The sequence below is a fragment of the Pseudorasbora parva genome, chromosome 6 (genome assembly GCF_024679245.1).
Source record: "Pseudorasbora parva isolate DD20220531a chromosome 6, ASM2467924v1, whole genome shotgun sequence".
NCBI lineage: Eukaryota > Metazoa > Chordata > Actinopteri > Cypriniformes > Gobionidae > Pseudorasbora > Pseudorasbora parva.
In genome coordinates, this window is record NC_090177.1 from 24626261 (window position 1) to 24650484 (window position 24224).

General features: G+C 38.5%; 1 protein-coding gene across 3 annotated transcripts; it reads right to left on the reverse strand.

The window, feature by feature from the left end:
- Positions 1-68: 68 nt before the first annotated feature.
- On the reverse strand, positions 69-22658 carry uba1 (ubiquitin-like modifier activating enzyme 1). 3 transcript variants are annotated; one of them, XM_067446377.1, is made up of 26 exons: positions 22440-22658; positions 15573-15689; positions 15287-15345; positions 15019-15187; positions 13784-13918; positions 13545-13651; positions 13379-13469; positions 13126-13258; positions 9283-9380; positions 9048-9194; positions 8684-8860; positions 8456-8563; positions 8224-8304; positions 7748-7900; positions 6214-6379; positions 5907-6103; positions 5034-5098; positions 4740-4935; positions 3854-3928; positions 3571-3772; positions 3391-3476; positions 3221-3313; positions 2929-3120; positions 2743-2844; positions 1201-1301; positions 69-1088 (listed from the first exon to the last, which is right to left on the reverse strand). In XM_067446377.1, the coding sequence occupies exons 2-26, from the start codon at positions 15687-15689 to the stop codon at positions 953-955; spliced, it is 3186 nt and encodes a 1061-aa protein (XP_067302478.1). In that variant the 5' UTR covers positions 22440-22658; the 3' UTR covers positions 69-952. The 3 variants fall into 3 exon arrangements, with proteins under 3 accessions (XP_067302478.1, XP_067302479.1, XP_067302477.1); XM_067446378.1 differs by lacking the exon at positions 22440-22658 and adding an exon at positions 17875-18154 and having other exon boundaries at positions 3583-3772; XM_067446376.1 differs by lacking the exon at positions 22440-22658 and adding an exon at positions 17875-18154.
- Positions 22659-24224: the final 1566 nt, after the last annotated feature.

The window sequence follows — 24224 nt, forward strand, 5'->3', positions numbered from 1 at the left end:
TCTTTTTATTAACTTTATAGATACATTTTAAAAACAACAATAGCAAAGAAAGCACAATTAAGCAAAGAAACGTTTTCAACTTTATTCACTAACACACTAAGTGCTCCCATTACAGAGTAAAACCACTTTTTTGTACTGTAATGTTTTTTTTTTTTTTTTTTTTTGGAGTTTAACAAAGTAGAAAGAATACAGAGTTTATGTTCTACAAGGTGTACACCAGAAGTTTGCCCAAAAAAAAAAGAAAAAAAAAAAGAAAAGAAAAAAGGGAGGAAAAAAAAAAGTTATGTGCAAGTTCCTGAACCCAACCCATACATAAACCAGAGAGGTAAAGGGATGTTCCCACTGGGCATATGGGAGAGCAGGAGTTCAGTAAGTGGACCAACTCGCTCCAAGACCTTGGCCAAAAAGAGCATTTCAAGTTACAATTTAACGTGACATCAAGCCAAGGCAGCATTTAGAAAAAAAAGAACAAAAATTAAGCAAACATAACTGATATATTTCCTTTGTACTCCATCTTTTGGCATTAGTCAATATTTTACTCCAGAGTACAAAGCGAGATGGTGCTGCCCACAAATGTATCATGAGGACAGGAACAGAGATCAGTGCCAAAGAGATGATTCTGAGGGAGGGAGTGACAATCGGTGTACAGAATAATTCATTTACTGAAGCTGTGTTACAACAACCAGTTCAAATAAGTTACAGCCAAAGATTCACATGCTCCCCATATTCCAAATGATAACCAGCCTGAAAGAATCACACCCTAGAGAGCTCCACCAATAGAGAAAGAGGGGTGTTTGAGATATAACGCTCATATTATTCTGTAACTGATTAAAAAAAACAAAAAACAGATTGGTTTCTCTTTGGGCTCTCCAAGCATACTGAAGCTCCACATCCCCAGTGGGCCGCCCTCTCCCTCCTCTGACATGTCCCCTTCCCTACCCTAAGAGCCCTTTCAGCGGATGGTGTATCTGACGTAGGGGACCTCGACATCCTCGTCTGTGTCATCATTGCAGCAGAGCTCAAAAACTAGTGCTTTAACATGCTTCCCCAGCTTCTTCTTGGACACCTTGGTCACAATCTCAGTCATCCTATAAAGAGCAAAACGGAGGTAAAAATGTAATTCTGCAATTTGATATGTTAAATTTGTGCCCATATGAATATATTTCAGAACATCTAAAAAGACAGTAAAAACAAACTCACGGTAGTTCCAGCCTCTCTTTAAGCTTGGCCGCAGGCATGAAGAAAGAGTAGAGCATGGAAACTCCCTGAGAGAGCATAGTGATCTCCAGTTTGTGTTCATTCTGAGGGAGGAACAGAGTGTGAACCACGAGTACACAAGATTAAAAAAAGACCCCAGTTTGCCTGTTTGGGATGGGCACGAATAGTGCTGGGCAATATGGACCAATTTCACACAATTTTTTTTTATGTCATTCCATATCAATATTTATAAATCACAATATTAATATTGTACCTTTAACCCGTTCCCTGCCATTGATGAGTTCTCATTTTTTATGAGAAAGCGCTCCCCCCACCAAAGACGAGTTTTACAGCTTTACACGTTCTCCCTTTTATAAGGTAAGGGCGCTATTACGCAGCTTCTGAAAGAGTACTGAATCTCCTGATCAAACTGCGCTGAAGACGATGCAGAAACAAGCAATATCATATGATAACAGATGAATATGCAAGATAACACGATCACCAACATTAAACTGCATATAAATCAAAACTATCTAATGTTAGTGAATGAAATGTTGATTCAGAACCAGCTATAGGACTGTGCAAACATTACTCGATTTACTCCATCTAGATTTTAATCATCATTCTGAATATGATCCAGACTCTGACAGCTCAGGTCTCTGCTCAAAACGTTTTTTAACAAAACACCCATATCCAAATGTTCATGAGCAAAAAGAGAGAGAGAAAAAAAAAAGATTGCTTTTTTTTTTTAAAAGCAGAGGCTCTGTTCTCTCTTATAATATATTGCACGTTCAGATATTCATACTACAACATATTCTGGGGGCTATGAAATTGTGAATGATCAAACAGGATGGCAGGGAAAGCAGCTGACTTTCTTTGAAAAAATATTATAAATAAATACATTAAGTAACGCTGTTAATAAGGAAGGAAATGCATTACACACATTTGCTCAAGAACAAATGTAAGCATAACTTATTTGGCTACAAGTAAACTGTAAAGATTAAGCTTCCATTTATGAAATCCATTTTATGTTTTTCATTAGATTTTTCTGAATTCTGTTTTATGATTTAATACAAATGTATCAACAATGACATCTGATGAAATTAATTCATAACTTTCTTAATTTAATCAATGTTTTAAAAAGTATTCAAATAAAAATGAATAATTTACAAAAAAATCATAGCATTTATTTTTGGTCAAATAAGTTTGGTCTAATAAATTTGTATACAATATAAATTAAGCATGGGGAAAAAATCTTGAATGCATGATATTCCTTGTATAATGATGACTCTGAGAACAATACTACAATATTATACAATAGTAATATAATTCTGTGAAAATTTCTTCAACTTCAAATACCAAACCGTTATTTTGTCAGTTTCAATAGATTTTCTTGAAATTAACACTAAAATGGTTCATCATTAAAAAAAAGAAGTAATTTATAGTCCAGGATAACGAAGAAATTGGTTGATTTAGTCGAATGAATAAAGTACTCAAATGAATATAGCAAATTCAGTGCCCATCCCTTGTTTCTTCAAACATTACCTTGAAATAGTCCAAGAACTGTCGGAGTGTCATTTCCTCTCCATTGGGCTGAATGCCCTTCACCTCGAAGCGGTCCCAAAGCGTCCAATCAATGTCGTAGTACTGTGAAAGGCGAGAGTGCCAGAATACCGTGGTCATTTAAAGGCATGCCAAAATTGCAGCTGTAATAGAGAATGCGTTGCGTACCTTGTGCTTGGGGGCAGCTATAGGCTCAGAGAAGGCAAAGAAAGGTAGAGCAAGGTTCATGAAGCCATTTTTGAAGGACTCAAGCTTCTTGTGTTTCTGAACGATTTTCAGCAGCTCCAGACACACCAAACCCACCACGGCAGCTGTCGTTGTGGCGATGGCTGGAATGATTTTCCCAGCAATGAGCTTGCTCTGAAACAAGAAAACAAAAAGGTGAGGGTCTGCAATGATGGGATTTAACTTCAAAGAGTTAAAGAAACCAGTTGAGAAACCATTTCAGTCGCCCTATCACCTTGTGTCTATCTGCAGGTGGAATGTCATAGTTCTCTGCTCTCAGATTAGAAGCTGCTACAATGAAGTCCATATGGAAGTTTGTGTCATCGTCCTGAGGAAGAGAACGTAATTAGCATTTTAACTGAAGTTTTACTGGGTGGGAAATTGGGGTCGAGTTATAAATGGCACCTTTTCAAACTCAATGGGACAGAGCTTGAACTGAGTCGTTTCATTGGATGGCAACAGTGTCTTCAGTTCTTCAAGCCTAGAGTCATCTGAAAAGAGAACGAGTTGAATCAATAATAGTGTCGGTTCACTAACGGTCAACTGTTGTTTCAAATCCACGTCCACCCAAATGTTCTCAATCACCTCTTCTCTTACCGACTGATGCATTGGCACTCTGCAGCTCTTGATCAGACACATGGATCTTGACTCCTGACTTGGGAGTGAACTCAGGCACTTTAATTTCCTGCAGCAGCTTGGTCAGAGCTGGGCGGTCAGTTGAGGTTGGCATTCCATATGACTGGGCATACAAGTTAGCCGCTGCCATAATGTAGTCCATGTGTAGATCCTGCCAATCCCAAAAATATCAAGATCGCTCAATTCTTACTACGTGAAATTTTATTTGAGTTTTTACACAATGAATACTCACATTGTTAGTGCTGAATTCTAATGGATGAGGACATCTTTTTGGACCTGACCAGAATGGCGCCCCAGAGCTGGTAAGCTGGACAAAGGGAGTAAAAGATTACAATAATGTTTAATAAAGTTGTAAATAAGGAAATTTACCCTACTTTCTTTGTTATAGACCTTATTATAAACTAGCATTTCACAATGGGGCGTTCTGGAAAACATCAGGGGCTCTGGAAGCAATATCTTGGTTTGTTTAGATTGCGTAAATTGCTTTGTCCATTGGTCAGTAGCGCAAGTAGCAGAAAAAGAACATGGCATCCGTTTACTGTCAGCAAATTGGAGCACATCCAGTGTAGACAATTACAGATTATAATAGGTGCTTATACATGCTTTTTACGCAATGTGTCGTGCCGTTCATGTCTGATATAGACAAAGTTTAACCTGCCAGTTTACACCAATACGACTAGAATAATTGGTGTATCATTCACATAGCAAGGACAAATTACTTCAGTTTTTCTGTCAGCTTTCTGCTTTGCAGCTGCCTAACTCCCAGTGAAAACAACTTGCATCTAACATTCAGACAGTATAACAATATGCTTTTTCTTGTTTTCAGTTTCAGTCTTCTTGTTTCTGCCATTTGTGATAATCTGTGTAATTAAAGTTTCAATAACAAATTTCTATTTAACACTCATAAATATTTCTATTCATGTGGCTTTTTTGATCCAAAAAAACAAATGATGAATAGATTTCCACTATATAAAATCTGTTGCAGCCTTCAGTGACTTTCTTTATAAATAATATAAAGGAAAGGAGAGGAGTCATATCATTGACCCTTTAAGGTTAAAAAAAAAAGGAAAACTGTTGCCCACAGATCTAAAAAGAAAATGAGAAAAGGCAGGCCTCACCTGTTCTGGGGGGAAATTGTGGAGTAGCTGACGGATGTTGTTGTTATATTGACACTGCCAGTGGTTGCGAGCCCAAGCTACACAGTCCTCCCAGTTGCGTGGTTTATCTGTCACCAGGCTCTTGTATACTGCCTCTAGCACTTCCAACGGCTGAGCTCCAGGGAGCTTCAGTGTGCGCTCCATAAACTTTGGGTCTCTGGGAAGGGATAAGAACATTACATAATTTAAAAACAAAAAAACAGCAGCACCATGAGTGGCAAATTTACAGGGTTGTTTAAGGTGACAGGAACTTACGTCAGATACTGCAAGGCATTTTCAGCAGGCTGCTTGAAAAGTCCCTCAAATTCATCACGAGCCCACTAAGAAAGTGAGAGGATGGATAAACATCAAAAGATCAGTTTAGGTCTGTAAAAACACAAAGGGTTAGTTCACCCAAAAATGTAAATTCTGTCAATAATTACTTACCCAAATGTCGTTCGACACCCGTAAGACCTTCGTTCATCTTCGGAACACAAATTAAGATATTTTTGTTGAAATCCGATGGCTAAGAAAGGCTTTCATTGACACCTATGTCATTTCCTCTCTCAAGACCCATAAAAGGCACTAAAGACGTCGTTAAAAAGTAAATCTCCTTACAGATGTTCTACAATAATTTTATGAAGCGACAAGAATAGTTTTTGTATCACAAAAAACCCTAAATAAAGACTTAAATAGTGATGCCTGATTTTAAAACAAAGTTTAGAACGTTATGAATCAGTGCATCGATTCAGGATTTGGATCGCCAATGTCACGTGATTTCAGCGGTTTGACACGCAGTTTCATAACAGTTCGAAACTTTGTTGTGAAATCGGGCCATCACTATACAAGTCGTTATTAAGTATTCACAAAATGATTGTAGAACCACTGTAGTGATATGGACTTTGTAAAAGGCGTCTTTAGTGCCTTTTATGGGTCTTGAGAGAGGAAATGACATGTGTCAATGGAGGCCTTTCTGAGCCATCAGATTTCAACAAAAATATCTTCATTTGTGTTCCGAAGATAAACGGAGGTCTTTACGGGTGTCGAACAACATTAGGGTAAGTAATTAATGACCGAATTTTCATTTTTGGGTGAACTAACCCTTTAAGGCTCAAGACAACAGAAGTTCATTATAATATTAATTGTTACCTGGAGGGTGTGTTCGATTGCATTAGGGAAGTTTTTGAGAGTGCAGATAGGAATGGACTTCTCTGGAGGGTCCTGGCTGGAGCTGTATGACTCTGTCAGAAAGGGAATGACCACCTGCACGTTCCCTTTGGTGCCTAGAGTTCCAGACTCCAGCAATGGCTTACGGTAGTACACACATCTCCGGTCCATATACATACCTGTAAAATCAAAGCATGCAGAGTCAATATCACACAAGATGCTATTTGACCATTATATATTGAAGGGATCTGCATGACCAGCCACCTTACCCTCTAAAAGTTTTACTTACGGGCATCTACATTGTCAAGAGCATTTGCCACTCCGTCAAGGCTTTCAAAGAAGTCATCGTCATAGACCTTCTCTGTGTCCGGCCCTACACGGTTCTGATGGCCTGTAATGCGGACTGTCGGGTTCATCTGCTTCACGGCAGCAGCAGCGGTCTCACTCTTCATCTTCTGCTCAAACGAGGAACAAAGTCATCAGCAACCATAGGCTGGGTACAAACTACTCAATTTTTTTAATAGTTCTTCCTTGTTGCTTGTCAGACTGTATGAACACAATCCCTGGTATAATAAATCAAGAAGTGATAAAGATTAGGGATGCACCGAATATTCGGCAACCGAAATTATTCGGCCGAAAATAGCCAAAAAAAGCACTTTCGGCATTCGGCCGAATAAGTAAAAAGGCCGAATAATTTTGGCCGAACAATGACGTTTTTAATGACGCGATCAAAAAGTAACCCACGTAGAGTGAGAGCTGCGTGCTTTATGCAGCAAACATGTCAGCAGTGTGGAAGCACTGTTTAGTGCTGAAATTTAGTGCTCATGTCATCGATGAGAAGAGGAACCGACTTTCATGTGAGAAAGCAGAGAAGCTACTTTTCATAAAGAAGAACCTGCCACTTTTCCTGAAGAAGTAGGCTAAGTAGGCTTATGTCTAAGACAGTTATTTATTTGTTGTGGGTTCATCCACATTTTTTGCACTATTCAATGCACATTAGTTGTTGTAGACATACAGAGTTACATTCTTTCAGCAGTCAGTTATAGGCCTAACATAGGCTATTCAAGAAGGGGGGCTTCTAAGATGGCCAAATAAAAATATATTTTTTATTTTACTAATTATTTATTTTAAGTTATGTTGTGCTTAGTTTGTATAATATCTGCTGGAATGTTAAAAAAAATTCAGTGTTAAATAAATATTTTGAAATTGTATTTTTGTTATTTGATTTATTTCTCTGAAAAGCAACACAAAATAGTAAAAAGCAAATTTTTACTATTTAATTATTGTAATGGTAAAAAAAAATTGCCAAATAAATGGAAAAAATGCGAAACACCGCGTTCGGTATTCGGCCTTCGGTCTTCGGCCAAGCATTTCATTATTATTCGGTTTCGGCTTCGGCCAAGAATTTCATTTCGGTGCATCCCTAATAAAGATGGACACTTCTCCAAAGTTTTACATCAAGCCATTTGGTGAATGTGAGCTAAATGACTGTGAGGGATAGAAATGGTGGCTATCAAATCTCGAAATCATAATCTAGCGTTCATTCTGATCATGGCTTTTCTTAAAATGACAACGTGTGTGTGTGGCAAGAGGTGGTTTCCACGTTTCCTTCAATAAGTTTTTGATTTGACGATTGTTGTAGAAGTCACACAACAGGACTGTGCCTAAAAACTGCTGCCACTGCCAGAATTTTGATCCGAGGTAAAATTTGATTCTTATTTGTAAAATAAGATTCACAAAATCTGTCTTAGGTGGCCAAAATCATACAATGGGCCCAAAATTCTTTCTTTCTTTAGTCTAATAGTGTGTCAGGTCAATCTCACCGTGACATCCCAGGGCCTGAAGAGGAACTGTCGATTGAGATTGGACTTCTCTATGGTGTCCATGTCAGTGACTATGACCTCGCCATCACCCCCGGCCAAGCCCATCATTGCAAAGTTTTTCAGCAACTCACAGCCAATGGCTCCAGCACCAACCTAAAAAAAAAAAAAGTTTAATTAAATGATTAAAAGACAATTCACTAAAATGAGCACTACAGAGACTAAAGCTATTTTAGTATAACTCATAAACTATAATTGTTTTTAATATTATTTTGAATTAGCTGTTATTATAATTTCATGTAATATTCCTTTTGTAGCAGTAATTTTATGTGCTTTCGTGATTTATAAATCTATTCAGTTTGAATGTATTTGAGTTATTTCAATAAGTAATTTTAGCACAAGCATGATGAAATTGCATAGTTAACATTGTGTAATCAATTGTCTCCCGTTTTGATAAACAGCCAGGTTCAGCTCCTCACCAGAAAATATCGCTGTTTGGCCAACAGCTCTTGCAGCTTGGATCCAAAGACAGCAATCTGGCTATCATACCGGCAGTTCCTCTGTAGAAAACAGATGAATTAATAAATTATTCTTTGTATGAAACCCACAATCATCTGAAGGAGCTGCAAAATTTGACTAACTCTACTAATATTAAATACTGAAGACATCCATATCTTAAAAAAATGAAAGTGACTGACAAGAGGCACTTACAGGTGCACACTCTTCCTCTGTAAGAACAGCATCCTCAGCCTCAGGTAAGCACTCCAAAGCATCAAAATACAGCCACTGCATAATGGGCATGAACTTCCCTGTGCAGGCCTGAACAGATGAAAAGAGAAAAAACATTTAACAGACTATGACAGATGAGGCTAATGCAACATGTTCCTGATATAACACATTGATCCGAAGCTCAAAGACCATAATGGGAGACTGTATTACCTTCATAGCCTCCTGGGCAGCAAGCCCACCAATAAAGGCATTGACAGGTGCCAGGTCTCCAGCAGCCACGCAGGACAGTTTTTTAATGACTGCCTGGTCTAGTTGCTCCTGCTTGGCAGATCCGGTCTGTGCAGCGTTCACCTCATCAGCCAGAGTCACAAGCTCGTCCGCATCCGACTGCAGCAGTACAGACACAGACAGAGAGACAGAGATCACTGCTGAGTCACGGAGTCTGATGTCCACAACTGAACATATTCTATTGGTTGAGAACATTCTTGGCCAGAATAAGGTCAGAATAAGCTTGAAGGTGGATCGATCCATACATGAGTCAATACAGCTACACAAAACTAACAAAAGTCTTCACCTGACTCCAGGGCTTCGGTGGACGACTGTGCTTCTTCTCAAACGCATGCAGCGCCTGAAAGCCCACGTGCAGTTGGCCTGGACGATCAAATTTGGCAAAATCAGTCATTATGAACTCTGGTTCAGCCATGGAGGATGACAGGGGTTTCTGGGGGGGAAAAGTGTGCATATAAAATCAATCAGAATATTCTCTTTACATGATTACTACATAAGTCGGAGCAGGGGCATCAACTTACGAAGGAAATTTTCTTGGGCATCTTCACTTGTGTGACTATACCACCTCTCACATAGTCCGAGAATGAGTTTGTGTCACATATGCTGAAGGTGTAAGGACCTGACAACAGAAGACACCACAGTCACATAAAACAGCCCACTGACTTTCAAACTGTAAAAAACCCTTTGTAACAGTAAAACAAAAATAAAATAATTGAATGCTTTCTGCAGGTCTGCATTCATACGGCTCTCGATCAGATTTCCTACAGCACGAGATTATATCCAGATAAAAGACCGTAGCAGTTGCTAACTCTAGTGAAATTTGGACAAGAGCGTGGTCTGACAATAGCCTGGACGCTCCCAATATCCTTTGACAACAGCACATCCATGTTTAAAACTAAAGTAAACTAAACTTTCTGAGGTGGTGGCGTTCACACATTTCCCTTCTTTTAGCAACCTGGCAAGATATGTTCTTTGCATCCCGGCCATGAGTGCATTTGGTACTGAAATAGTCATCAGTTGTCATTTTTAGTTCTCTCAATCACTCAAACGTGAGATTCTGAAAACGAGATTAAATTTAGTGGGATTTTTCGGGGTCGGGAAGAAAATCACCAAGCAGATAGTGCCAAACAGATAATTAACCAAAAAGTTAATCAAAAACCAACAAACTTTAATATTTCTGGAGTTATTAATATTTTGATATTGTAATTTCAGTTACTCTCCAAATTAATGTAGAAACAATTTAAAGACATATTTTAAGTGTTATAATGGCATATTTTTATGAATGAAGGCCAGTCTCTATGAAACATTAATGATGTTACATTACAGTATAAATGTTACAATACAGTATAAATTTCAACATTTATTAGGCTTTAAAATGAACTCATTATTAAAAATATATATATTTACTAGTGGCCTTCCTTGTTAGACAAAAATGTAATGGTTATCAAACAGCTTTCTTAACTGCATAAATAATAAATAAAATATAGATTAATTATCTTTCCTCTGTTCCCATTATTTATTTGTTCATCAGTGCTAGAGTCCCTTTAAAATCGTCCGCCACCGAACATGACGTGGATCTGACGGGCATCTCATTTTCTCACGTTCATTTTAGGACGTTATTTAACTATTTTAAGACTCCTATTATGAGAATACTCAACAAAACTGACATTTTGGCAGCATTCCCTGTGTTGTTGTTATTGTTTGAGCATGAGACTGGCGCAACTAGGGATCTGAATCTGATTGAGACGTAGCCACAAAGACAATGTGGGTGATATGATAATTATACAGCTTGAGTTAATACGGCCCATTTCCTAATGCAGGGGTCAAACTTATTTTAGTGCTTTTACAATGACAATTGTTTCAAAGCAACTTCAGTGTTAAACAGGAAAATATTTAAACAAATTTGATTTGACTGTAGTCGTAAAAACAGTGAGAAACTGGAGAAAACAGTGATGTTATCGGCTCATTTCAATTTATCATATAGCGACAATGTGGGCAGATCAGTAATAAAGTTGATACAGTTAATTTAGTAATTCATTTTATTTGGATGTTTAGTTGAAAACTTTAGTTGAAATTTTTATGTCCCCATCAGGGCAAAAATAAACCTTGAGAGAAACCATGCTCAGTGGGGGTGCCTGTTCTCCTCTGGCCTATTAACATACAGTGTATGATTTTTATTCTGGCAACCTTACAGGTCAGAAATCATATTAGATCTGAATATTCAAAAGTTCGGGGTATCACGCAAGAGACAGGTTTATTGAAGATGACTCTTCAATTAGACAAAAATATGAATAATTGAAGGATCGGAGTCATCACACCAGAGATGGGTTTATTTAGGATGACGTGCCAGTGAGGCAAATTCAGAGGAGACACTTACGTTTAGTGTTAGTGCGGCCTGCGCATTGTTCTGAAAAGCACCTTCTTGCAGAGTCGTTGCGTGCATGCGCTTGCTGCTTCACTTTGTGTATGTGTGTGTCTGAGAGTTAACTCGGCCCTCCCTCATGCAGTATAATTGGTTGACACTGCGTGATTGACGGAAACAGAATTTGAGGCTGATCCTAGCTGATCATACAGTTGAAACAAATGTGGTCTAACAGCGCTCAGGTGGCCAATCAAATCAAAGTAGGCGGGTTCATGCAGTCTTCACACACACACATCAATCTATTGCTTAATGCCGTTGTGGAGACTATTCTTTCCAGTGAAATCAAAAAACGAAATGCACTCACACAAATTGCAATGTACATGCTCTTAATATACAATCATTGATGAATATCTTTGATTTTAACCCTCTTGGCGCCACGGTCGAGTTTACTCGACAAGATGCGTCACTGAATAAAACGGCCGATTTTGTCAAATAGGGTGTCAAATTTCATTCAACCTCCCCTCCACTAGATGGTAGACATGTCGTACTTCATCCCTGACTCATACAAACATCATTAATCTATACAAAATATGCGAGCAAGAGCGCATTCAATCAGTGTAAACAAAAGCGGAGCTGACGTGCGAGTGAGCTGTTTTATCAGAGCATTGTCAACGTCAGCGAGTATTTGCATTAGATTATTATTACTATTATTATTTTCTAATGCCATCAATAAAGCTTACCCGCAATGAAGTGTTGGGTCTTCTATTCGCGGACCCTGACTCTGAAGGGAAATATGAGATGACGGTGATTCTGAAAGTGAAACTAAACCTAACGTTACACTAAGCACAAACGGTGGATCATTTGCCCAATGTAGATGGTCCTTTGCCCAATGTCAGTGGTGGGAACAATGTTTCCCGGGGTCCGAGTGTTCATCGCGAAGTTAGCAGGTGTGTTAGTGTTGGGAACAAGGCGGCCGTGGGAGATTTTTTGTCGCGCTCACAATGAAGCGCGCGTCTTCTCACCACGCGCATCTCCGCGATCGCGGCGACAGTATTGTGGTGGAGACTTTATCTAACGCCGCTGGGTATGTTAGAAGAGGTCGAAGTATTGATAAGCAAGTTCGAGGGAAACGTGGAGGCAGGGTGGGCAGTCAAAATGACAAAAACAGAGGCCTTGGCTGTGCACACTCGGCGGCCGCGCGAGGCAGATCTGGACGCGAGCAGACGCGCTGTGACACGGGGCAGGGGGCTATTATGCATAATATATAATATATATGTGCCCTATATATGGAATCAGAGTGCTTACTGTACGTAGTAAATGGAAAATCTCTACAGCAAAAGGCAAACTGCTACATGCATTCGGTTTGTTTCTACCATATATTAGTAATGATTTACACAGTTTGTTTACTATTTACCTAAACAATCAGTATTGTGCAATATAGCACACAGAAGGTGAGGGACATTTTGGGGGGAAAGAAGTGCTGCATTTTATCATTTAATCATGTGGCTTTTCATGAAAATTCTATAATCCAAGATTACCCCCACGTCGTGACGTCATAATATGCAAATTAGAGGGGAAAATGTAATCTCTACATAAATTTAGGGTCCTCCTTAATATTTCTCTAATTTACAGAAAGTTTCTATCTTTTATCACTTTTAAGATATAGCCTTTTGAAATTAAGATGTCAAAATCGAACGTTTTACGAAAAAACCTCTGGCGCCTAAAGGGTTAATGAAGAAAAAAAAAACTTTATGAGAACGGATTAGAACTCGTAACCTTTGAGACGGGAGTTGCAATTTTCGAATAATAATTCCCAGTGATCATCGAAAATTATTTTTGCTCGAAATGCCCATCCCTAATATGAGGGAGCCTACATTTACATTAATAATAATAATTCATTTTATTTGTAATGCACGTTATATTAAACAAAATCTCCTAGGCTGACAGAGTCTGGGTGGGCGTTCATGGGTCTGTAACAGCAAGAAAACCCCTGATAACTCACCCAGTGTCTTGATCTCTACTGGTTCGCAACCATTGAGCTCTGTCATGCCCTGCACTTCTGTGAAAGTGACGTAGTCTCCACTCTCAAATCCATGTCGTGCTTCATCCAGACACGTAACCACACCAGCGCTGTCCTTTTCACACACAACGTAAAAAGCAAAAGACTCAAAGACAACCAGAAATGTAACAAATGACAATGTGGCACTTTATTACTACAATAACATGGCTTAAGGCTACATCACACAGGCACTTACCTTTGTGATCATTGAAATCATGGCGCTCAACGGCTGCTCTCCATTGGTGTCAAACACTAACATTTCCTCCCCAAAATCACAGAACAGTTGCCTATTCAAACACAGAACATGCATTAGAATTTCATCAAAAAAAGAAAAACTCAGCAAAGCAAGGGGGTATTCTTACCCAAACAGCCCACGTGTGTCTGCCACGATAAACTTGACGCCATTATTGTGGCAGAAATCCCCGATGCGTGTCTGCTCGTCGAGGCTGGAGTTGGTGAGCACAACAACCTGGTCAAACACAAACACCTTTTAGGCAACTCATTCAAATTCAGTTAAACATCAACCAATGCAAAGTTCCATATGCATGTTGGAAAAGTAGGATTTTGTCCATGTGTTGAGCTGATAGGTGAAGTCCAGTACCTGAAACTGGGTCAGGTATTCGTTGGTGAGGGTGCCAGTGTAGGCGGTTACAGGCACATAGCTGTTCAGTTCTGCCAGTCGAGTCTGACTGACATCTGCACGGTTCTTTCCGAGATCCTCCTCGCGCAGGTAAAACTAAGACACATGTAACAAACACTTTATTTCTATTACTACTACTATAAATATTTCACTGCTGTGTTTCAATGTAATTAGTATTTTTACTCTACTGAACTTACTGAAAAACAGTAATATTGTGAAATATTACTACAATTTAAAACAATTGTTTTATATTTTAAAATGCATTTTATTCCTGCAAATCAATCTTGTGAATTTTCAACCTGTGAATTTTCAGCAATCTTTTATATCGATACTAAATTATATCAATTTAGTATCGGTATCGAGGTATTTCAGTCTGGTATCGTAGTCATAATTTTGGTATCATGACAACACTAACATCAATGTTAAAAACGGTTGTGCTGCTTAACATTCTTCTCAGGATTCTTTGATCAACCAAAAATGATTCAAAAGAACAACATTTATTTGAAGTAGAACACATTGTATGTCTTTACTAAAACTTTTGACAAGTTTAATGTAGGGGTGACCCCTAAAAGTCGAAGATTTGATGCATCGATATACAGGACCGGATTCGACCACTGATCTCGAGGATCATACCATTTTGGCAATATGGGGGTGCTCAATATTAGTGTTATAAAGACGTGTCACGGGACTCGGGCATTGAGCTTTGCACCGGATGCTCCGCGCCTTTAAAATTTGAACACATACACCACTGTTTTTAGGGTTATTTATCAAAATGTTCTTTTATATATTTGTGTGATGTTCTGTTTCGATCGAGGCTTTTAAATGTTATGAGAACGGTTAATTTACGAATGTGTAGTGTAACGTTGGCTTAGTTTTGATCACTTTATTAAAAGTGGTGGCTGTGTGCCGTGTGTAAAGTAAAATAAAAATAGTCTTAGCCTCCTTTTGACTAGTGTCCTGCCCTTCCCAACCCGTTTATACCGTTTATTTTTTCCAGTCTATGGCTTAAACACACATAGATGATTCGACTATTGGTTCGACCATAGAGAGAATCGAAAATTCTGATTCGAATGTGTAAATCCTTAATCGGGGACACCCCTAGTTTAATGCATCCTTACTGAATAAAAGCATTAATTTCCTTTGTGTTGGCTGTGTTGCATTCATACACTTATTATGAGTCATGACCAACCACTGACCTGTGATGAAAGGTCTTTCCACTCGGCCACGCCCTGGTCATGCAGGGTGACGCTCTTGACTCCGCCCAGAATTACATTCTTGGCTATTTCTACACCCAAACCTCGCAGCCCTGAGATCAGAACATTGGAACTCTGCATTCGCTTCATAGCTTCATGGCCCAGTACGTACCTGAGAGACACATACTAAATTTAGCCATAACTCACACACTTATTTGCTTAAAAAGAACGTCACAAGGATACATCAAACTGAAATGAAGGCCAAACTCACAGCTGTCTGGAGTACAGACCCTCGTCGATCTCAGCATCATTTCCATTCTTAGCCATGCCCTGCAGAGACAGAAAACCACAGTTAACAGACTATAAATAGACAGTCAAGCACATAACTTATTAAACTGGCTGCCTTTCAACATCCAGGCACAGTAAAGAACGATTTTAACAAAACAAAAAACCCTGAATATTTTATATTAAAACAATCATTCAATATAAATTCAGATTAACTAGATGTCCAAGTTATACAAACAAGTTAGTTTTTAAAAAGCCTGACTTTAACCTACGTTAGCTGGTGTGTGAGACAGTTCGGTTCTGACAGAGTTAGAGGAGGAACAGTGGGATCCCGTCTTCGTCTCTGATCCTGACACGCGACGCTTCTTGGACAGCGGCGAGCTGGACATCTATAAAAGAAAGAAAACTCAATTTCTGAGTTTTTCCAAGCAAATATTAGTGTTTGAAGCGCATAAATATTATGCAAACACTGCAGATCACATTAAACATCAGCAGAGAAAATTAAAAGAACAGCATCTTCCAGGTCACTTTGTTTTGGTGGAAAAAACATTAATTAAACAACCCAATTAACATCTTAGTAGAGGCTTAAAAGCATTTTCAGGCTGTTTGCACTAGGACTTGCCAAAAGCTCTTGTGGTTACTCCCACAAACAAATGGAAAGCAGAAGTGCAAATGAGCAATAATAGCAACATCCAGATGGTTTGAATACATTATTTAAAGTGCGAGCACCTGAAAAATAAAATTTAAAAAAAACTGCTAATTGTACTTTCATTCACAATTAAACAAACATTTTAAGATCTGGGTATACAGCAAAGATGAAACAAAATGGCACAAAAACTTCAGTAATGCAACTTCCAGAAGAAAACTGAAAATTAGCATCTGTATAAAACACGTGATATGCATTTATGATAATGCTGAAATATATGTCCTTATATAGATCAATTGTAATTTCAGCACTGGACAGTTCCTTTATGAGCAAAAAAAAAACAAAAAACGATTGTACCAGCAATGCAGTGAAGTCATTGTCATTCAAAAAGGGCAAAGGGACTTCTGGTCTATAAAACCAAGGTGGAGGTAATATTACATTATTGCTCATTTTGCAAATAAATGCATTTAAATGAGCTTGCACTATGACAAGAAAATCATACCAAATACATTCAGATCACTTAAGCGAGGATTTACAACAATAAGGTTTGAATTCCACAGCACAAGAGCAGCCTGATTTCTGCCGCAAGATTAAGCTCTTCGGCTATAAATAGCTCGCGGACACAAGCGTTGTGTTTATGGTGAATGGCTCGTGCATCTACGGTTCTGGCTCACCCACTCTGCCTCAACAAAACCGCTGATTCATTAAAACAAAACTGCAGTGAATGCCACATCCCAAGGCCGGAGTAGAACAAACAAATTCTTGTGACACTACGGTTGCCTATCCATCTATATTCCGCGTATTACGTTAAGATATCTCACTAACAAGGAACTAAACCTCATAACGCTCAATATTTACATAGAGTTCAACGGCCCTCAAATCAAACCGTATATTCTAGAATGACTACAAACTCACGAGCTACGCTCGAGCGGAAATTCCGCATACAATCGTGACGTTGTTAACAGAACATTTTCTTTCTTTCTTTCTTTCTTTTTTTTTTTAAAAAAAAAGGGATAGTTCACCAAAAATATTGTCATCATTTACTCACCCTCGTGATGTTACAACATGTATTTTGTGGAACATTAAAATAGCTGTTAGGAAGAAAACGACAGCACTTAGCAATCACTTTCATTTTTTCCCTTAGTAACGACGAGGCTGTCATTCCGACTGACAGTTTGCCCCGGAAGAAAGTTAATCATACAGGTTTAGAATAACGTGACAGTAAGAATTTTTTTAAAAAAAAAGGTTAACTTTTACACAAAGAAACAGAATGCCCACAAATCCATTAGCATACATGATGAATTTATTATCTTGATAATCTTGCAAACCAAAATTACAGTACGGGCAGATTGAGGTGCCCGCCCTCTCATTTAGGATGACCCAAGCAAAACCGAAACATGAATAAATCCGTGCGTGACATAAGCAAAAATAATAATCTACAATCCCGTAAACATTTACACCTGCTTTGTACATTTCAGATATTCACTTCCGTTTCGACAAGACAGAAAAATCATCTTCAGTAACGTCAAGACATCAAATGTTAAATTAAACAGACACGCCAAATGTGAAATCCAAACATGTCGCGTGCCGCTAATTAGATTTCATTAATTTAACCGGATGATCACTTAGCAGGCAGCGAGGGGATTCTTAAACACCTAACGTTAGCTTGCTAGCCTGCTACATGCTTTGTAATAGTTGGTGCAGGCAGTTTACTGAGCCTTGAGGCCTAGCTCACTAGTCACAAGTTCGCATGCTAACCAGTGAATGAAAGAACTCCGCACCTGCACAAACACAACGATATCCTTTGTGCCGATCAAAAAAGGTATAATTATACGAGCATATGCGAGGAATTACACGCTATAAAGCTCTATTTAATCAGACAGCTGCTGGCACAGAGTTAGCGCATAATGTAATGGTTTGCCTCTTACCAATAATCCTTCTCTGTCCACTCTCAGTGTCAGCAAACCGCTCCTCGTGTGAAACTAACTTAGATGGTGCGGATTGTGTGCTGATGTAGATGCAGGGAGAAAACGGACAGCAACAGCACGAACAGCGCTGGGCGAGATGCTGTGAGAAAGCCCCCTTCACTATCCTGCCGAGTCACTGTGTCGTTCAGTCTGCTGCCTGCCTGCCTGTATCGCGTTTCTGGTTTTGTTTCAGCGAACGGAACAAAACCAAAATGGCAGCTGTGGCACAGGGGCGGAGCTGCTGTGATAAAGAGGAACAGGAAAGGGTGGTCTTACCAACAGTGCTGCAATCCTCTGCAAGTCACCCATTGGCTGCCCTGCCTATGACTTCACTGAAAACCCGCCTACTTTAAGTACGTACACTGTATTTGCCGGGACTTTAGAGTTTTATCATTGATATTCAGATGTGTATTTTAAACTGAACCACGTTATCCACCGTCAAGATGAGCACTGAGCACATACTAGTCACCCAAAAATTGTCAATTTACTTTCACTTCATGTTGTTTCAAAATTGTGAAAACTACTCTGAAACATAAAAAGTTAGTTTGAAAAAGGTCTCTTTTTCTGAGAGGTTGTATTAACATTAAGTGGCATGGAACGCACAGAAGCCACTGGCACATGCCGCTATGCTTAGTGGCAAATCCAGTTGTCATTGGAATGTGACAGTGGATAGTGGCATGTGCCCTGATATTGTTGCAGAGCATACTGCTGTATCCAGTGGCACCACCAATAGTAGTGACACATGCTACTGTCTGCTACACATTAAGGGGATGGTGTAACATATTATTCGACAGTGAGACATTTAATTAATAAGTAGCTTTCAAGCATAGGGTTTAGAAAGAGTTCATTGTTACAACCACCATCAGGCTTTCATACTTAATATCTGCCTTGTATGTATTTATATTTATTAAAATAAGTTTTATATAATTTTTTACAAATGTACCTATTTTAATGGTTAGTTCACCCAAAAAAGAAAAGTATCCCATCATTTACTCACCCTCAAACATCCTGGAAAGTATGACTTTCTTTCAGCCAAACACAATCAGGCTTTATAATGGGAGTGAATGGTACCTTGTTTTTTGAAGCCCAAAGCGGATCCATTCATCATAAAAGTAACCCATATGGCTCCAGGCGCTTAAAAGCGCTTCTGAAACAAATCAATGCATTTTTTGTACGAAAAATATAAATATTTATAACTTTATAAACTATAAATCACTGGCTTCCGGTAATGGCTGTATGCCATGTCGAGTTCCGGCAGAAGAGTGACCTCTGACCCGACATGACATGGGCTATAGGAGTAGCATAAGCTTAGGTGAGTAGTCTCCTCTCAAGGTAAAAAAAAAAAAATATGGCTGGAAAACAAAACTCAAAAAAGCTTATATCGAAATCCTCCGATGTTTCTCTGTAAAGATTTTTGTTTTAGACTTCTAATTCATGACCAGTGTTTTATTTTGCTCTATACCTACGCGCCCGCATTTGTCAATACGTTATGAGTAGGGTCATTGGTCACTCTTTCACCAAAACTAGTCCTGCATACGGCCATTACCGGAATCCAGTGATTACAGTTTATAATGTTATAAATATGGAATATTTTTCTCACAAAAAAAAAAAAAAAAACACTGAATCAGAAGGCCTTTTAACCCCCTGGAGCCGTACAGATTACTTTTAGGATGGCTGGATGCATCTATGGTGCTATTCACTCCCATTATAAAGCTTAAAAGGTTTGAGGGTGAGTAACATATCGCAAATACTCAAACTCAAAACAAACAAAAAAATCTGATTGCATAAGACTGACAGTTTAGCTGTGTCATTTTGGAATGATAAAATAATACAGACACTATTCAGATAGGTGGCCATAAAAGGAAAACCAGCAAGTGTATGTGTCACTACAAAATTACACATACCAATCAGGTATTTCATGTTGTAAACTACAATGAGAAAACCTACCATTCTGAAATGCATAATGAAAACTGGCACAAAAAGCATTGAAAATTGTGCTGGACCTTGACACGGGCTCTTCACAATGCAGAGTAATGGAAGTTTGTAGACCTTATATTAAATTGTCTATTATATGTAGTACATCAAGCCAAAATAAATGCATGTTCACATTGTTAATTTGTTTTTATATTTCTTATTACATGAATCCATATTATTATTTGCTAAATATTAAAGCCTTAAAATGAGAATCACTAACCCCATACTTTTATTTAGATCAGTACCAGACTTGGATTACTTGTTTTTGCAAGTAACAAACAAATAACAAATATGTTTAATTAATATTTTTGTAAATCACTAAATTAGGCTATTTATTAAGGATTCTGTCACAATTACATCAGTATAGCTGCTCAACTCATCTGTCAGTCACTACTAGAGGTGCTATAACATGTGCCGATATGTCAGTGGCACATGACGCAATCGATTGACACATAATCATTTTTAGTGGCATATGCCACTATCCGCTGGGACATGCCAATGAAAACCGGATGTGCCACTAAGCACCGCAGCATGACAATGTCAGTGGTTTCTGTGTACAAGATGCCATGCCACTTAATGTTAATAACATTACTGCAATTTCTTCTATGAAACATAAAATAAGTTATTTTAAAAATTGTCTGGGGGGTTTCTCTCTCCATACAATGCAAGTCAATGCTGACCTAAACTATTTGGTAACCGCATAAGAGTGTCCAACAATTTGGAAATTACATGAAGAATATGAAAATTATAGAATTTTCTTTTTTGGGTGAACTATTCTTTTAAATGGGTGTTATATCCTATAGGATTTACATTTGAATACAAAAAGTACTGAAAGTAAAAGCAAAGTTTTGAAGAAAAATATGACATTATTTGAGTCCTAATGCATTGCAAAATAACAAATGCATTTTTAGAGATATTTAATGTCCCTGCCCATTTAAGGGTTATACACATTCTTCAAATTCGATATGTAAACAGTACAATTAGGCTACGGCAATGTAAAGATGTTATTTATTTACAATTACTAGCCTAAATAAAATGTGATTTAATTAATTAACAATTCATATTTATTACTAGTCATGGGAAACAGTACGACCTAACCTCCCATCAATTCAGCATTCTGGTAATTACAGTAGAATGCAGAAGATTTTTACCGGCAGAATTTTTTCGTGGCTGATGAAAAAACTGAAAAGTCTTTATATTAGATGTTTTAATAGACATAATGTATTAAAACACTAAACAGGTGCTGCACTTCTTCACTCTATCTAATATAAACATACAACCTGCTCTTGACAGCTGACTCTTTAAAGTAGGTCACAACTATTAAGCAGCAGACATAATTGACATAAACCATGTGAGTAAAATGTTTCACCCATGCAGATGGGGATAAAGAGTGGGGTAAAATAAAGCCATAACATATGACAAAATAATAGCCTTTAGGAACAGCTACACTTATCCAAAGTTTAATGCTTTCATAACCTCTGAAGAACATCCGTCATTGCACTGCATGGATCAGCTTACCTCTCTTAAACCAACAACCCATAGAAAATGTCTTTTCAAAGCAATGACTGCTAAAATGAGGGGTTAGGCATGGGCTTTCTTGTAAATGAGAGGAATAAGCGTTGGGGGATGGGGTGATACTTGTGACAAAGGCCCAAGTGGGCCGCTTATTCTCGCATATGGTGCATAAAAGAAACAAACGTCCCCTGTGAGAGATACCTTTACAGCAGGTACAAACAATGTAAACAACCCCCAACGCATCGCATCATTCTGCCGCTCACGCACCTGCACTTGGTAGTCAAAACCTCACACTTTGCGTGAGCCAGTTAGCTCGCTGCAAAACACCATCTTAAGATGATAGTTTTAGATTGCAGTTATATGCGTACTAAAGAGGGCATCGTGGGATTTAATGAAGCTGCAGTTTACATAATAGCAAATCGATGCTAACAATGCACAGGGTTACATAAACAGGTTGAGGTTTAATGATCGGTGATCTAACCAGACAAGCAAAGCAATGACCGGGTACCCCACATCCCTAAAAGTTTGATTTAGTAACGTTATTTGGTCTATTGTTCCTCATGTGAATCTTGAGATACGTTTAAAAGACTGTAATCTGAGCAGTTATGCAGATATATGGGCAGTCAGATTACCTCGCTATCTATCCAGGCTAGCTTTCTTGGAAACGATGCGAGGACGTTTTGCGATAACGTTAGCCTGCAAAAGCGAAGCTTGTTAGCTTAGCACAACCTTCTTACTGAGCATGAAGGAATTGAGAAAAATAACCCAAACCATATGACGGGAGAATAAGCCAACTTTTCCGCAAGGACGAGTTGGTTTCTTTTATCCCGGCTCGTGATGCGCGCATGGAGCGCATTGTCTCGCGCATGCCGTTAGCTGGCTGTTCCTAAAGTGGCCAGTTTAAATTTACAGGCAAATTGTTGCGCCTGGCTAGCTGACTTCAGCAGTAAAACTTGGATTTGGCTAGATGTAACTGTGTTATTGTGGACACGTTAGCTAGTTAGCATTAGCTAGGCACATAAGTATGCAGAACTCACCACATCCGATATTACTTGGCCTCTCCACGGTAATGAATACAGAAATACCTCGCGGGCAAAAGATAAAGAACAAAAAGGTCTAATCAAACCGTTTATGTAACTTTATCCCTGGAAGTGGCGGGAGCTGCGTGACTTTCCAGTGTGAGGGGAGACTGGACGGTTGCCTGACCGGCTATTCCCTGTACCGTTAACAGTTTCAGCAAGTATTCTTCAGTTCATGAGCGTAGAACCAACATGTGCAGAGTTTGAGTTGAGATTGTGCTATTATTCAAGATACAGGGAAATAACACAAACGTGTCTTCATATTAGACCCCTCGATACATGCATTGCATAGATGGACATATATCAAACGTTTCGACTAATAATTTATAGCAAACGCAATGTGGTAATAATTAAAAAGCTGTATATAGTTTGTCGAAACCATAATTTCACCATCGATATCCCCCCACTAAGTTACAAAATAGACTTGCCCAAAGCTTGGGTTCCGATATGCACTATGGGAGTTGAAGTATTTATACATTGAAACGCGCGTCAAGTTGCTTTTGGGTTGAAAATTGACTTGTATCATCATCATTAAGATTTTACGATGACATCACATGAGCGTGTAAGTGAAATTATATATTGTACCATTTGTTTTTCTTTATTCTCACTATTATTTGTCGTGGTCGTGCTGTAGGCCTAATGTTTGAAATGTTTTGCCACACAAATTCTCGTGTTTCAATGCTTGCTTAATAATGCATGTAAAATGCAAAAACAGTTAAAGATGGACACTGCATGTCAACACAATTCATGTCAATTGACCTTTTGTTATTTTTAAAGCAGGGTTTTAGGCATAGAGGAGGCGCAGATCGCTGGACATTAACAATACAGGCAATAGACTGTGCAAACAAATCACAGTCAGAGTATTGTAAACACAAAGGGCACTAATATAACATTTAGGAAATCTGCTTAACAATGTTCTAGGCATAAGGTGAATTCCCAAGGTAAGAGACATTTTGGTGTCCTTTTTTTCTCCGCCTGAGCACCTGACCCCGAACATGTCTGTTCATGGCCTTGTAATAGGTCTAGTTATCCAAACGTCTTGCCTTTCCGGCTTTATCCTTGATAACAGACCACAAGGCAACATAGACTCTGGCAACAGCCCATGTATCATCAAGCCAGTAAAGCAAATGTAATGAAGAACTAAAAAACCTATATAAGGCTTGCGTGCAGTAATTTGATCTAAGCCACCAGATTGTGAGCTGAATTATTGCTTGATAAATTTCATTACTTTTAATACTCCATCTTAATACAAGAGACCGTTTCCACTTTATAAGGCAAATTCATTACACAGTTAAAGAAAGCAGAATAATGTCACATCCACGGTTTAACTATATTCCTGGCTCCAGAAACACCCTCTATAAAGCACAGTAAGATCACATTGCTCCTAATTAGTGTTCTTACATTCTCCCAGAAATCATTTATACAATGGTGATTTTCTGCCAGCGAGTCTGCTCACATCAATTGTGAATCTTTAATGAAGTGCATATTATAGCATTTTTAAACATTTTCTGGTCCTACCTGGTGGCTAGACTGGCTATATGTTCAGTGTCAAGCTAAAAAAGCTGTCAAAGAAACTGTTCGGAACAGGCCACTTGTTGCACTTTCTAAAATTCCATTTTTATACTGTACTTTATTTACTTTTTAAAGGCTTGTAAGTTACAGTTTGGACTGTTTCAATAAATGGAACTCAATTTTCTCAACACATATTTGATTCATTTTGTCCAGCATTTACAAGTATAGACT

Coding starts and splice junctions, on each gene's coding strand:
- uba1 (XM_067446377.1), bottom strand. CDS start 15,689: ATGTCCAGCTCGCCGCTGTCCAAGAAGCGTCGCGTGTCAGGATCAGAG. Junction 13,470..13,544: donor GACACACGTGGGCTGTTTGG/GTAAGAATACCC, acceptor GTGTTTGAATAG/GCAACTGTTCTGTGATTTTG. Junction 6,380..7,747: donor TCAGGCCCTGGGATGTCACG/GTGAGATTGACC, acceptor TCGTTTGAGCAG/AAGATGAAGAGTGAGACCGC.